At 36.7% G+C, this 13,685-nt stretch overlaps 1 protein-coding gene across 1 annotated transcript; it reads left to right on the top strand.

Moving 5' to 3' along the window:
* The first annotated feature begins 6,698 nt into the window (after nucleotides 1-6,698).
* LOC149151184 (peroxidase A2-like) lies at nucleotides 6,699-10,142 on the top strand. The gene is made up of 4 exons (XM_089438054.1): nucleotides 6,699-7,078; nucleotides 7,165-7,356; nucleotides 7,578-7,743; nucleotides 9,468-10,142. Exons 1-4 carry the CDS (start codon nucleotides 6,836-6,838, stop codon nucleotides 9,965-9,967), a joined length of 1,101 nt encoding a protein of 366 aa, XP_089294180.1. The 5' UTR covers nucleotides 6,699-6,835; the 3' UTR covers nucleotides 9,968-10,142.
* Nucleotides 10,143-13,685: the final 3,543 nt, after the last annotated feature.

Raw genomic sequence — 13,685 nt, 5'->3', positions numbered from 1 at the left:
AGGCTAAAGAATATATAGAATGGAGAGATGTAATTAATGAAGAATATAACTCTATAATGAAGCATGACACATGGGAATTAACCGAATTACCTAAAAATAAAGTTCCCATAGGATGCAAATGGTTGTATAAATCCAAGTTTAATGTTGATGGAAGTATTGATTAGTATAAAGTTAGGTTGGTTGCAAAAGGGATTTTACAAAAAGAAGGAATTGATTATGAAGATATTTTTGCACCTATAGCTAAGTTGAACATATTATAATCATGAATGCGTTAGCTACAAAACATAATTGGAAAATGCATCAATTAGATGTCAAATCCATCTTTTTAAATGGTGAGTTAAAAGAAGAAGTTTATTTGGTTCAACCAGAAGGGTTTGTAAAAGAGGAACATGCACATCCGATTTGCAGGTTAAAGAAAGCTTTATATGGTTTGAAATGAGCACCAAGATCTTGGTATGTGAAAATTGATTCTTTCTTTTATGAGAAAGGTTTCATGAGAAGAAAAAATTATCCTAAACTATACATCAAGAAAGACGAATATGGGAATGTTGCTTTGATATAGTATATATGTTGATGATGTTCTCATAATAGGAAATGCATCCAAGTTGATTGGAGAAATTAAAAGTCAATTGTCACAGGTATTTGAGATGAAATATCTCGGTGAATTGCATTATTGTTTAGGTCTTGAATTTTGGAGGGAATTTGGTAAGCACTAAGCACACAAAGCATATATATAAGGGAAATCCTTAAAAGGTTCAATATTATTGAATGCAAGGCAATATCTACTCCTTTAGAACAAAATATTAAATTGTACAGTGATGATGGAACTAAAGAGGTGAAAGGAACCTTGTATCGCAAATTGGTGGGAAGTTTGAACTACCTCACCACTACCAGGCTAGATATAGCATATTTTGTTAGCATACTTAGTCAGTTCATGATTAAGCCTTGTGAAAGCCACTGGAAAGTAGCAAAGAAATTCTTTCGATATCTAAAAGGAACACTTAATTTTTGTATTATGTATACTAATGAATTTGATGTTGAGTTGGCAGGTTATTCTGATTCTAATTGGGTTGGAAATCGATATGACAGGAAATCTAGCACTAGATAGTACATGTTCAATATAGGTTCAGGAGCGATATCATGGAGCAGTAAGAAACAACCAATCATTTCCTTGTCATCCACTGAAGCTAAGTATAAAGCATTAAGAAGTGCTACCTGCGAAGCAATATGGTTTAGAAGGATACTTGAAGATGTTGGAGAAACACAACAAATGCCTATAGTAATAAGATGTGACAATCAAAGCACTATCAAATTGGAAAACAATCATGTATATCATGCAAGGTCAAAGCATATAGAAACACAACATCATTTTGTAAGAGAAAAAGTGTAATCAAAAGAAATTGACTTAACATATTGTAATACAAATGAAAATGTGGTTGGCATATTCACCAAGCCTCTTAGAAAGGCTAAATTTGAAATTTGTAGAAGTAAGTTGTGTGTTGTAGAATATTCAAATTATGTTGTAAGTCTAGCTGAGACTTAAACCAACAGGCAAGTTAACATTTAGGTCGTGATTAAGGGGAGGTGTTAGAATAATCACAATCATTGTTATATAGTCGGCAAAGTATTTTTGGTAGAAATTAATAGTCGGTGATTGTAGGCAGAAAATAATTGACAGTGGGTGGAATCACTATAGACCCTTCGACGTCTTTGTGTATAAATTGCAATGTCTAGAAATGAAATCTTCAAGCTTTTTCTTTGAGTATTCATCTTTGATTATGTCACCATCTTACCTAACTTAGGCATGTGATTTGTGGGCTATATGTGTTAAAATTGGGCTTATCCACACTAGTGACATTGCACTTTTATCTGGCTTTGTCATATGATTTGTGGGATTTGTGTAAAAATTGGGGGTTATAGTACAAGCCTCTTATCTAACTTTGTCATGTGATTCTCTAACTTGGGCATGTGATTTGTAGGCTTTGTGTGCTAAAATTGGGGTTATCCATATTAGTGAGACATCACACTCTTATTTAACTTCATCATGTGGTTTGTGGCTTTTCTGTGTAAAAATTTGGGATTAAAGTGCAAGCCATGCTCTTAATATATAATCTCATGGTGTATCTAAATGCCCCCCACACGGGATTTCATGTGTGTAAAAACTAGAGCTATAATGGAGGTTGTGCTCATTAACCTCAAGCTGTATCCACATAGTACTAACATGAGCTACTGAGACAATGCAAAGAGTGCCTTAATAACACCCTATTGCAAAGGTGTCCCATGGCTCCAAGCTAGACCCTCCTAAAAATTAAACTTTACCCAAAGATGAAAAATTCTCCTCTCTTTTCACTAGTAAATCCAACCCATTTGTGCAGCCTTAAAAAAAAAATTATAAATAATATGTTGGCCAATCACTAATTCTCATTCATATATACAACCTAAAAAACACAAATCAACATTAAATTTAATATTAACTTCAACATTTTTAAACTAGTATTTAATTTGATTCTTATTTATTAATTTATTAAGGCCCATACTTAAATTTCTCTTTTCATATGTTAGGTGGGGATGAATACAAGCATATATCCATCTTTTCATACGTTAGGTGGGGATGAATATAAGAAGGGGGCATATATCCATCATACTAGGCTGTGGGTGGAAAAACTGGTTTTTATGGGCCCACGGTAACGACAATATAAAGCGATTTTAAAAAACTTCGTTTTTAAGAAATTACTCTCTCAAACTTCATTCGCATCAGTTTTAAAAGAAAGTTTAATAAGAGAATGCATAAACTACAGTTAAGAAAATTTCACAGCTTAAAATATAGAGAAATTGTTGGTGAACAGACCAAAATAAAAATACCTTTGGAAAAAAAGACATGATAAATGCCATCTTGAATTCTAAAACCGTTTCCAAATACACGACTAACCACTATAGCGACGTCCACAGTCAAAAAGTCCATCATGTGACCACATCATCTCATTCAAAGGATGTTGCTTTTACTCAGTCAAAAAACCCATCGTTTGACCATCTAAAGCATGTTGCTTTTCTCTGAAATAACTGGAACAAAGCTCTCTTCTCATCTCATTCAAAGGATGTTGCTTTTCTCTGTAATAACTGGAACAAAGCTCTCTTCTCATCTCATTCAAAGGATGTTGCTTTTACTAAGTCAAAAGGCCCATCGTTTGACCATCTTTCATCTAAAGCAGGTTGCTTTTCTCTGTAATAACTAGAACAAAACTCTTTTATCGATCATACTTAGCATCCATTAAAATCGGCCATGCTGACGGGATAAGAAAAAGATTTGTATTTTTTTTTGTAGGCGGTTAAAATTTAATGTAATTTAATTGTTAAATTGGTAATCAGGATAGTTATCATTAGTTTTTATTGGCTAATCAAATTTCGCTCATCACTGTTATTCAAGGAAAACCATCTCATCTGGTATTATTTGTTGGTGGTTGGTTAGAGAACAGAATTTGCTAGATGTCTCTGAGCCTTGAGTTGTTGCTTTGTATATCAGAGGAAAACAAACTCCTAGCCAAACAAATGTATGGTATTTTAATTCTTTTAAATTTTATAAATACTAGTACAACCACATTAAAAAATATTAATGTGGTTGATATAGCGGAATGCTTCATTTGTATTTACCATTGATAAATATATAACAAAAAAACTATTGCAACCAAAATATTATTATTAATTATTCTAACAAAATTATTATTATTAACTTTGATTGTACTTAACCATTAAGAATCTTTGATCTTGATAAAAAACAAAAGTGTTGAAGAGTTTCTATCGTTTACAGCCAAGATATAAGACAATTTTCTTAAAATTAGGTATGCTTTGAAAATCTCTAAGAAATTGGTGAGCCCTTAGGAAATCAAAATTTTATATTTATTAAAAGTTAATGCAACCTAACAAACTCTCTAACATACTTCAGTCATTGATATTAATAAACATTAAGAGAAAACATATAATGAGCATATTTCATTGAGAATTAATCTAAACCATAAATTTAAAAGATTTTAAAAAATCAACAAATCCTCATTCACCTTAAGTTGAAATAGTAAACTTTTAACTAAATATAATTTTTTTTAAAATTTAATTATTTAATTATTTAAAATATATTTTTAAATATATAAAATTAATTCTTAACTTAATGAAAAAGCTAAACTATAAAAATAATGCTCAATATCTTCCGAGTGCCCATGCTGCTCAATATCATCCCACTGCCCACAGCACCGGGCTGAGACCCGACTAGCAGCCGGTATCACAGCCCAGGACAGTTTTAAGTCCATATGGACCAGAGTATTATATATCCAGCTTTAATAGTGTGAGATTCATAATCATCACAACATAATCTAACATAAAATTCTATGTTGCACGAGTTTCTGGAACTTGGGAACGTTGGGAACTTGGGTACGGGTGTCTCGAACGGCTAGAGGTTTCCCCAAATTTTCCAGGAAACGGCTAATTGGGAGCGGTAATATTATATAATATATATATATATATATATATAATAATCACAATATTTAAAATATTAAAATCAAGTGGAGTAAAATGTTTGATCGTACATGTAAATGTTTAAGCCATGAGCTCTCCGCCTAAATTTTTAAATGCTTCATTCCCAAATCACTCGAATATATACAAAAACAAAAATTAAAAAAAAAAAAAATATATGCTTGATTTGTTTTTTTACTTGAACTTATGAAAACGAAACAAGTAGTTTATCGCTGAAGGGCAGCGCTCCAACTCTCAACACACTTAGCTCTCAACACAGTCAGCTCTACGCTCTCAACACACTTACCTCTCCGCTCTCAACGTCAAACAAAAACTAAAGCTCTCAGTGAAAAGAGGTGTAGCAACCAGCATTTATGGAAAAACTGAAGGGTTTTTTGGGTGCCAAAAACATTCCCGCACATTCATATCCACAGAAACTGGTGGAAAGACGAATAGTGCATCGTCTATTAATAACAAGTGCGTATTTCCCTCTCTGATCATATAGTGTGTAACAGCAAGTGTGTCTTTCTCTGCCCAGGTCCTTTTCTTTGGGGTTTACAGTATTTTTGACTTACCATATTGTTAGTAATCCACTATACTGGGTGAATTCAATTACTAAATTCTGCAATTTCGTGGGTGAATTCAAAGTGAAATTTACTAAATTAGTGAATTCAAGTGGCCAATTTTCATATCACGCTGGCAGTTTCCACCGAAACTGTCACGCCCCTACACCTGCAGTAGTATTCCAACCGCTTGTAGCAAGGTGCAGCACCACCGAACGCTTTCTTTTCACCAATACTAACATTCGTGGACTACGCCTACTTTCACATTAACATTACTTAGCTTGTGTTTCGCAGCGAAGTAAACTTGCAATTATCCTTTATACTTAATGAAGCCCATACTCATTCATTATCATCATGCAATTATACCAAGAACAACAACAATTGCAACAAGTATAAAGGGGAGGGCCAACTCCCCGTAATGTGAGTCTGCCCGACAATATATTAAGAATATCAGTTTTACAATATACAAGTGTGTCTTGCCAAACCAAGTCTTACACTTAGCCAAATATTACAAAGAGAGGCAACCCTACCTTTTACAATACATGTGCACCTCTTGCACGAAGGGTGGTGCTCACCCGAGCCACCTAGATACCCCTGCCAAGTCCTGCACAAATCTGCACATCCACCGCACCCCGGGCACACCTTGCCCACTCTTCGACCGACTCAAGATAACCTCCAAGTGCACCTTTAAGTGGAGCGCATGAGATATGCGCAGCTCCCCTTATTTCTGCGCACTTTAGTTTACCCCTTGACTCTTATGCGTAGAAGAGATGAGAGAATGTGATGATGAGTTATGAGCTCTCATGCTCCACTCATATATACACTTCTTAACTTAGTTTACATGGGGTGTGCAGCCCCTTGGCCGACCCCCAAACCACATGTAATGCACCCCATGAGGGCTCCTTCCAAGTCGGCTTGCACATGATACAACTCTCCTTTCGCATCGTTATATATATCCCAACACTTAGCCGCATTTACCTAAGTGTCGTTCCATCATTTCATGGTATCGTCGCATCTGGCTCGCACAAACGTCGCATTGTCGTTTGGTGCGTGCGCCCCCCGCGCCCTCGTGCACGAAAACTCACCGGCGCCCGTCGCACCAATAACTCGAAGGCCTTACAGAAACCATACAAGAATGTTTGGTTCGAAACTAGCTATCATAGCTAAAAGATCGCTGCCAATTCCAATTTCCACATAGGAACGCTGGAGCGTTGCAAATTTAAATCTGACCAGTTCCGGAAACCGTCCAAAATTTCTTTTACCGTTCCCACATAAAACGAAAAGTTCCTGTGCAGCTCCAAAGTTCCGAGGAAAGTGGGAACCACCCGAACGGTTTCCCCGCTGTCTGGAACGGTTCCCGTGCAACATAGATAAAATTCCATTTTAAATACATATAAAATCAATTTAAATAAATCTCAAATCTCTGACCGACAATGCTAGTCCCTTTCGGCGAACGATACATCCAAAGCCGTTGAGCCATAAATACGCGCATCGAAACAGCTAAAATATCCAGCAGTTGGCATCGCGTATTAATGGCTCGATATCTTGGTAAATAAGCCTCCATTGACAGTACGGGTCCACTATGACACCGAACCGGGGAAAAAATCCTTGATTCTTTCCATCGCATAGTTTCTAGATTGGTTTTGCATTGACCGGATGCGCCGGCGCACAGGTGATCACTTGACTTTTTAGCAGAATACGTAGTCCATTGTTAGCAGTTTTGTGAGGTATATTATACCGTAAACTCTGCACAATGTTTCAAGGATAGTGTCATGTCGTTTCCAGTGAAAGGAATCATCATGGCTTTTGGATGGTGTTCAACTCATATTACATGGATTGCATTTGCATTTGCATTTCTTCAATGCACCAGTGCTCAGCTGAGCCCTACCTTTTACCAGAGTACATGCCCCAACGTTACCAATATAGTGGGGCAGGTCATCCAGCAAGCTCTGCAAAACGATTCAAGGATTGCGGCCTCTCTCCTTCGTATGCATTTTCACGACTGCTTCGTTAATGTAAGTAGCAATATGTCTCTTTATTCAGTAGATTTGTACCCACCGGATTTCTAATACTAATACTTCATTCTCTCATTGATTTCAAGGGCTGTGATGGATCTGTTCTTTTAGATGACACGGCCAATTTTACAGGGGAAAAGACAGCAGTTCCCAACAACAATTCCCTCAGGGGCTTTGATGTTGTGGACAACATCAAGTCTGCACTAGAGAGTGCATGCACCGCAACGGTTTCTTGTGCCGACATTCTTGCCATTGCTGCAGAGCAGTCAGTTGTATTGGTCTGTATAGAGATTACAGTCATTTATTTGATTTTATTTGAGTTAGTGTTTTACTTTCTGATATCTCCGATTTTCTGAATTAGATTTCACTGCTTAAAACACTAAAACTCTTAAAAGCGAAGATATATAGAAGTTGTGTAACATGATCACCATAAAACTCCTAAAAGCGAAGATATATAGAAGTTGTGTAACATGATCACCATAACAATTAAATGGTGCAGTCTGGCGGTCCATCGTGGACTATACAGTTGGGAAGACGGGACAGCACCACTGCCAACGGAACTCTTGCAAACACGGCCATCCCTGCACCAACTGACAACCTCTCTGTAATCACAACAAAGTTTCAGGATGTGGGACTCTCGCTAACGGATGTAGTTGCTTTGTCAGGTATTCCTCAACTTGTGTTTCAACCAATTTTGCTTTGAACGGATGGAGATGATTTTTACCCATTCTATTTTATTGGAGACGGTTTTTACACATATTCTATTTTATTTTTATAGGTAGTCGTGTAGAAAGGAGAAAGTAGGTTTTGTTATCAATTCTGGTCTCTGGAATTTTGGTATTTGGAATCTATTTGTAAGTAGACTCACCAATGTATAGGTATGTATTTGGAATCTATTTGTAAGTAGACTCACCAATGTATAGGTATGTAGGTATGGGGTTTCAGAATTTTTGCTTTTTCAATTAAAAAAAATACATAGAAAGAGATATTAATAAATTCTTATATTTTTAGTCATTTTTAACCTAAAAAATAATATTAAAATTTAATTTAATTTAGTTGTGAATTAATTTTTATGTTTATTTATTTAAAATATAATTTCTAGAATTTTTAACTTAATTACTAATAATTATTAAGTGAAGGGAGGGATTTAACTTCTACTAAATATTCTATAATATTCTTAATAATAGCTACATATTAAAGATTGAAATTTATCTTAAAAATTGTTATGTCATTTCTACACTTTCAATTAAATTGATTAATTATCATATAAACAAGTTTCATATGAAATGAATGAGTTATGACTTTTAGAGCATGTGTTATTTATAAGCCAAGGCATTGGGCTATAGTACTTCACAAATTTTATTTACAAATATAAAATCTCTAGAGGTAAGAATCTTAAGAATCTTGTAACAGGTTATTATAAACATATATATGTTTAGCTGATATATTAATTTTTGTGATATTTTTCTTATAATTAATAATAATTTAAAATAAAGTTATAATTTAGTTATTTTGTATATTTTTAATTTTAAAGTTTGGTAATAGATTGATGTTTATGGGTGTTTATTGAAATTTAACTCATTTAATTTATATAGCTAAGCCTATTTTATTTCAAGTATTTCAACAATACCACATACTCTTCATAGCCTTAAGGGTTAGTTTAAATGGCCCCTAGTTAAGCACTTTTGTTATTGGGAGATTCATTGGTTCAAATCCTGTGAAACTCTGGCAGTTAGGCTCCATGTTTTAGCTAACTTCCCGGTTATGTTCCATGTTTGAGTTAGCTGAATTCACCAATATATTAAAACCATGAAACACATAAAAATAAAAATTTAAAAAACAAAAATAAAAGCTTTTCATAACCATTATTATAAAATAATAATAAAAAAATGTAAAATAATAACAATAATAATAAATAAGATTAAAAAAAATTCACTCTTCAATAAGATATTTTCCTTGGTGTAAGGCTAATCTAATTCAATAAACTCCAGATGTGGTTCAATTGTTTAGTGAGAAGGTTTGGTCCCTACCACGCTTATGGTCTAACGGTTTGGTCTCACAACTAGTGTGTCCAATTCATGGCACATTTTCTTTAGTTGAAAAAAAAAACTTAATTCAGGCTTATGTGATTTAAATTTTAAGTAAAAGTCATAGAGCAGAATTTTTGTCAACTCCTTTCTAACCATCCAATATGATAGTCAAGACAAGATGAAGAAACAGATCTAAGAAAAAACTTAAATAAATTTTTTAATAGTGCAAATTTACCTAAAAATGCCTCCTCCTGTGTTACATTCATTTCATAGATTCAATGCCTTCTCCTTTGTTACAGTCATTTCACAGATTCAAAGTCTTTGTGTGCATCTATAAATTTGGTATTTACTGGATCCAGGGGCGCACACAATCGGACGAGCTCGCTGCACAGTGTTCAGCAGCAGACTTTACAATTTCAGCGGAACGGGCAATCCGGATCCGACGCTGAATTCATCTTATCTATCCACCCTGCAAAGCACGTGCCCACTGAATGGTAACGGGAGCATCCTAACACCACTTGATCCGGGCACTCCAAACACCTTCGACAACAACTATTACATAAATCTCCAAAATGAAATGGGACTGCTCCAGTCAGATCAAGAACTGCTTAACACAACGGGAGCCAGCACCATTTCTATCGTGAATGACTACACCAGTAGTCAGACTGATTTTTTCTCCAATTTCTCCAACTCGATGATCAACATGGGAAACATAAGTCCTCTAACGGGAACAAGCGGAGAAATCCGCCTGAACTGCAGTAAGGTCAATAGCAATCAGAATCTGGTTAGAGAGTCGTGGGCTCAATATGTTTCTAATTTGCTCAACATCATAGAGCAGTATCAATCTGCTTCAGAGTGAAAAGCTTTCAGGCGGAGCTCTGTGCAACATTTAGGGCATGTCGGTAGAGTCTAAAAACATATTATCATGGAAAACATATTATCATTTAATTTACTCTGTGTAAAGTTAAATACAGTATGTCACAGAGCTTTATTACTGGATTTGGCAAAAACCCGTAAGAACTTTTTTATGCACTAATAGAATCGATTGGAGTGGAATTTATGAAAAAATATTATAGGTAAGTTTTGCATCTCTTGATTTTTAATATATTTTATTTTTAGGTGGTATTTAATGTTAATTTTTCTTTACAAGTTTTTTTTGTTAAGTTGTTTGTGATCTTCTAGCCTTGACTTGCTCCATCTATGAAGTTTGATGTGATGACCCCGGAAAATGTAAATATGGAATTTTACTATGGTAAAAGATAGAGTGGTAGTTTGTTGTCTTTATTTTACAAAAAAAAAAACAAAACTCTAATATATTACTTTATTGAGAAATTTAAATATATTTCTTGGAATGGTGGTAGCCTCTTAAAGGAGGATTTTAAAGAAAGAAAATCAATTATGAAAACTGATTGAAACCACCCTCCCAAACAGGGAAAAGTCCTGGGGAGTGGGGAGGGAATTCTGTGCTGTTGGGACAGACAGAAGGATTTTCCAGGAAAGGAAAAAAAAGAAAAACACAAGAAACTAGTTAAGTCTGGTAAGGATCAGATAACCAGGCACAATGTGCATATATCTTGTTGAAGGCTGTAGGTCTGCAAGATAGCTCGGGGGGAGAATCCAGTCTTAGAGATGGATCTCAAGGTTGGGTGGTAAGAGCGGATTCGAAATGCAGGTGAATTTACTGAAGTGCCTATTTACAACATTGGCGAACTAGGTACGAGTTCATATTGCAGAGAAATTAATTCAGTAGTGAATGCTGACTACACAGTGGGTTTTACAGTAGTTGAGAAATAGACTTTGTAACCCATATCTTTCATTATTGTCATGCTGTTTAATATAGTTAAATCAGGTGAATAGACCTACTTTAAATGACAGAATATTTATTTGATAGACATTATAAAGGAATAACTAGAGCGACAGGGGTAGCCCCCAAAATAAAGAAAGCACATAATAGGATAAGCGGTCCAGAACACCGTAGTGTGTAAACAAGCTGTTAATATGCCGAGAACAAGCGACGGAGACATTTCAAGTTCCTGTGCAAGGAATGCCAGACTGTAAAATCTTTCCATTGAACTCCGACAGAAGTACGCTAAGCGAATCATAGAAAAACATGTGACTGTCGAATCTCAGAGTTCAGCACATTAATTAGAAAAAAACTGTGATTGCAAAAGAAATAGTGAAACCATACGACAGACCATATACAAACTGCCACCGTTAAGAGTATTGCTCAAGCTTATAACCAACGGAGGAAACAAAACAAACGCAGATAACCGAAAACAGCATCAATAAGTAACATGTTAAGGTTACTACAATCTCGGAAGGTATGCAACTGTGATTGTGAACACGGCTGTGTGGAAACCCTCTGGAGTAACCGCACAACAACAACAATGTGCACGAGCATGCCCCAAAGTAACTTCCTAAACTGGTTATAACCCAACTCTACAGCCGAAAAAGAAACATTACGCTACTGCATGTCGGGAATCAACTAAGGCATAGTTAAACAGAGCTGATAACATCATTTAAACAAATTTGTTAACATATATAAGTGAATTCGAAAAGAACCATGCCGTCACAGGGACGGACAAAGCCCTTAACCATATCCGGAGGACGAACAATAACATTAATGAACAAAACGCAACCGACCCAGAAGGGGCTCAGGTAAAATAACGACACAGAACGCAAAGATTAGAATGAAGTTCTGATAATATAAACTTTGGGAAACATATTTATATATTTGAAAACAAAATATGTATACTTGTCCAAATTGTATAACGTTAACCAACAAGTCCGGCATAGCGGCCAGCCTAACTACAGTCTGCACATATATATATAAACAGAGGCATTAAAGCCCAAAATCCCAAGAAGGCAAGATTGCCCGAACCAAATCAACAGCCGAACGAGACTTAGACGCAGAAGATTTGCTCGTATTTCATATCTCAACAGAGCAGGTCGAGGACATAAACCCTGAGAATAAGAAATACATACAAGCCGTGAGGATCCCCTCAGGAAATACCTCAACTGGTTCGTAACGAGAAGAAACCAAACATTAGGAAATAGACGGTAATATTCACAAGTTATTGATACATCATGGTCGGAGGAGCCATAGAACCCTCGCACCCGGTAATAAGGGTCGACCTCTTACCTGGGAGGTGCCGAGAGAGCCGAGGCGCCGGTGCTAACATTCCGCCGTCGGTAAAGGGGCTCGTAGCAAGCTCCATCTGCATACACTTCCACAACAAAAAGAAAACCCATAATCAGTATGAGCATTCAGACAGTAAGCATCCATAACTCTGAGCGTGAACAACAGAGATGAAAGGCGGAAGAACATACAAGCAAGCGGGAAATGAATTACCTGTGCAAGCTTTCGATGGGGCAAACCCACGGCCTCGGTGCTGTCAACAGAGTTCAGGGGCGGCGCTGGTGGAATCGAACCGGTGCCTGAGTAACCAGAGAGGAGTCGAGCGGCCCTCTTGAAACAAATGAACCCCAGGCTCGTTCCCATGGGCTTAAGTATAAACCCAAAACCCTTAAACTTACTCCAGCCCTCCGATCTGAAGAATAGATCACCGCCGTTGATGCAGCGCGGGAAGCCGGAGCGGGAAGGTCGAGAGGGCGGAACCCGATGTGTCACATGGCCAAGCGGGTGAGCCATGCCACTTGCTGAAATGCGGATGAAGGATATAAATGCAGCTAACAACTCAACGCCGTCAGAGGCTGCGGGTCGGACCAAAACATTTCCGTTTGCCAATTCAATACACGTCATTGTGCAGTCAAGTCAAAGAGCCGTATGGACAAATAAAATTCAACATAGGTCCAAAACCATAATCAACATATAACTGTGGAGCATATAAATTAACGCGCAGTAAGGTTATAGGGGGGGTCGTTATGTTTATGACATAGTTACCGTTTGTATCATTTAATTTTTTTTTATTTATGTATGTATATATATGTTGGGTGTGACAAATTGGTATCAGAGCCCAGTTTCAACACTGTGGCCTCTGGAACGACATGTTCTACTGTGCAGAAAGTTATTCCATACATATGTAAAGAGAGATGATAAACCAACTAACTGCTGTTTCTGCCTATTTTAGGGGTGAGATACAGGAACACAACAGCTGATAGCCAACTAAAAAAAAACAGTGAAATGCAGGGAGCCGGCAGCGCCCCTCGGGAAAACCCAGAGCTATGGGTACAGCTTGGCGAGGAGACACGTAGTACAAATCTCGCAATACTGGAAACTGTTCAGGAGTTGAAGAATGAGATGGCGCGGTTACGAGAGGACAATGCGCGTTTGACGGTGGAACAAGAGAGAATTCTGAAGAGTTTGTCGGATAGGCAGAACCCACCCTTAGCTAATCCCAGTGCGGAACAGCAGAGGATGATAGAAGAACAAAACTATCAAACTGGACCTGAAAATTCAGAGGGTAAGGAGGACCATTCTGATAATGTACTTGAACAGCAAACTTCAAAACGTCAGAGGATGGAGCTGCAGGGAGAATTTCGGAAAATTAAACCCCCACATTTCGATGGGGAACAGGAAGAAGCGGCTGAAGCATGGTTAATTAACATGAACAAAT

This window comes from Pinus tabuliformis, chromosome 9 (genome assembly GCF_031772625.1).
Source record: "Pinus tabuliformis cultivar Carrire ecotype Pingquan chromosome 9, CPIR1, whole genome shotgun sequence".
NCBI lineage: Eukaryota > Viridiplantae > Streptophyta > Pinopsida > Pinales > Pinaceae > Pinus > Pinus tabuliformis.
Note: the sequence above shows the minus strand (reverse complement) of the source record. Positions and strands in the feature narration are given on the sequence as shown.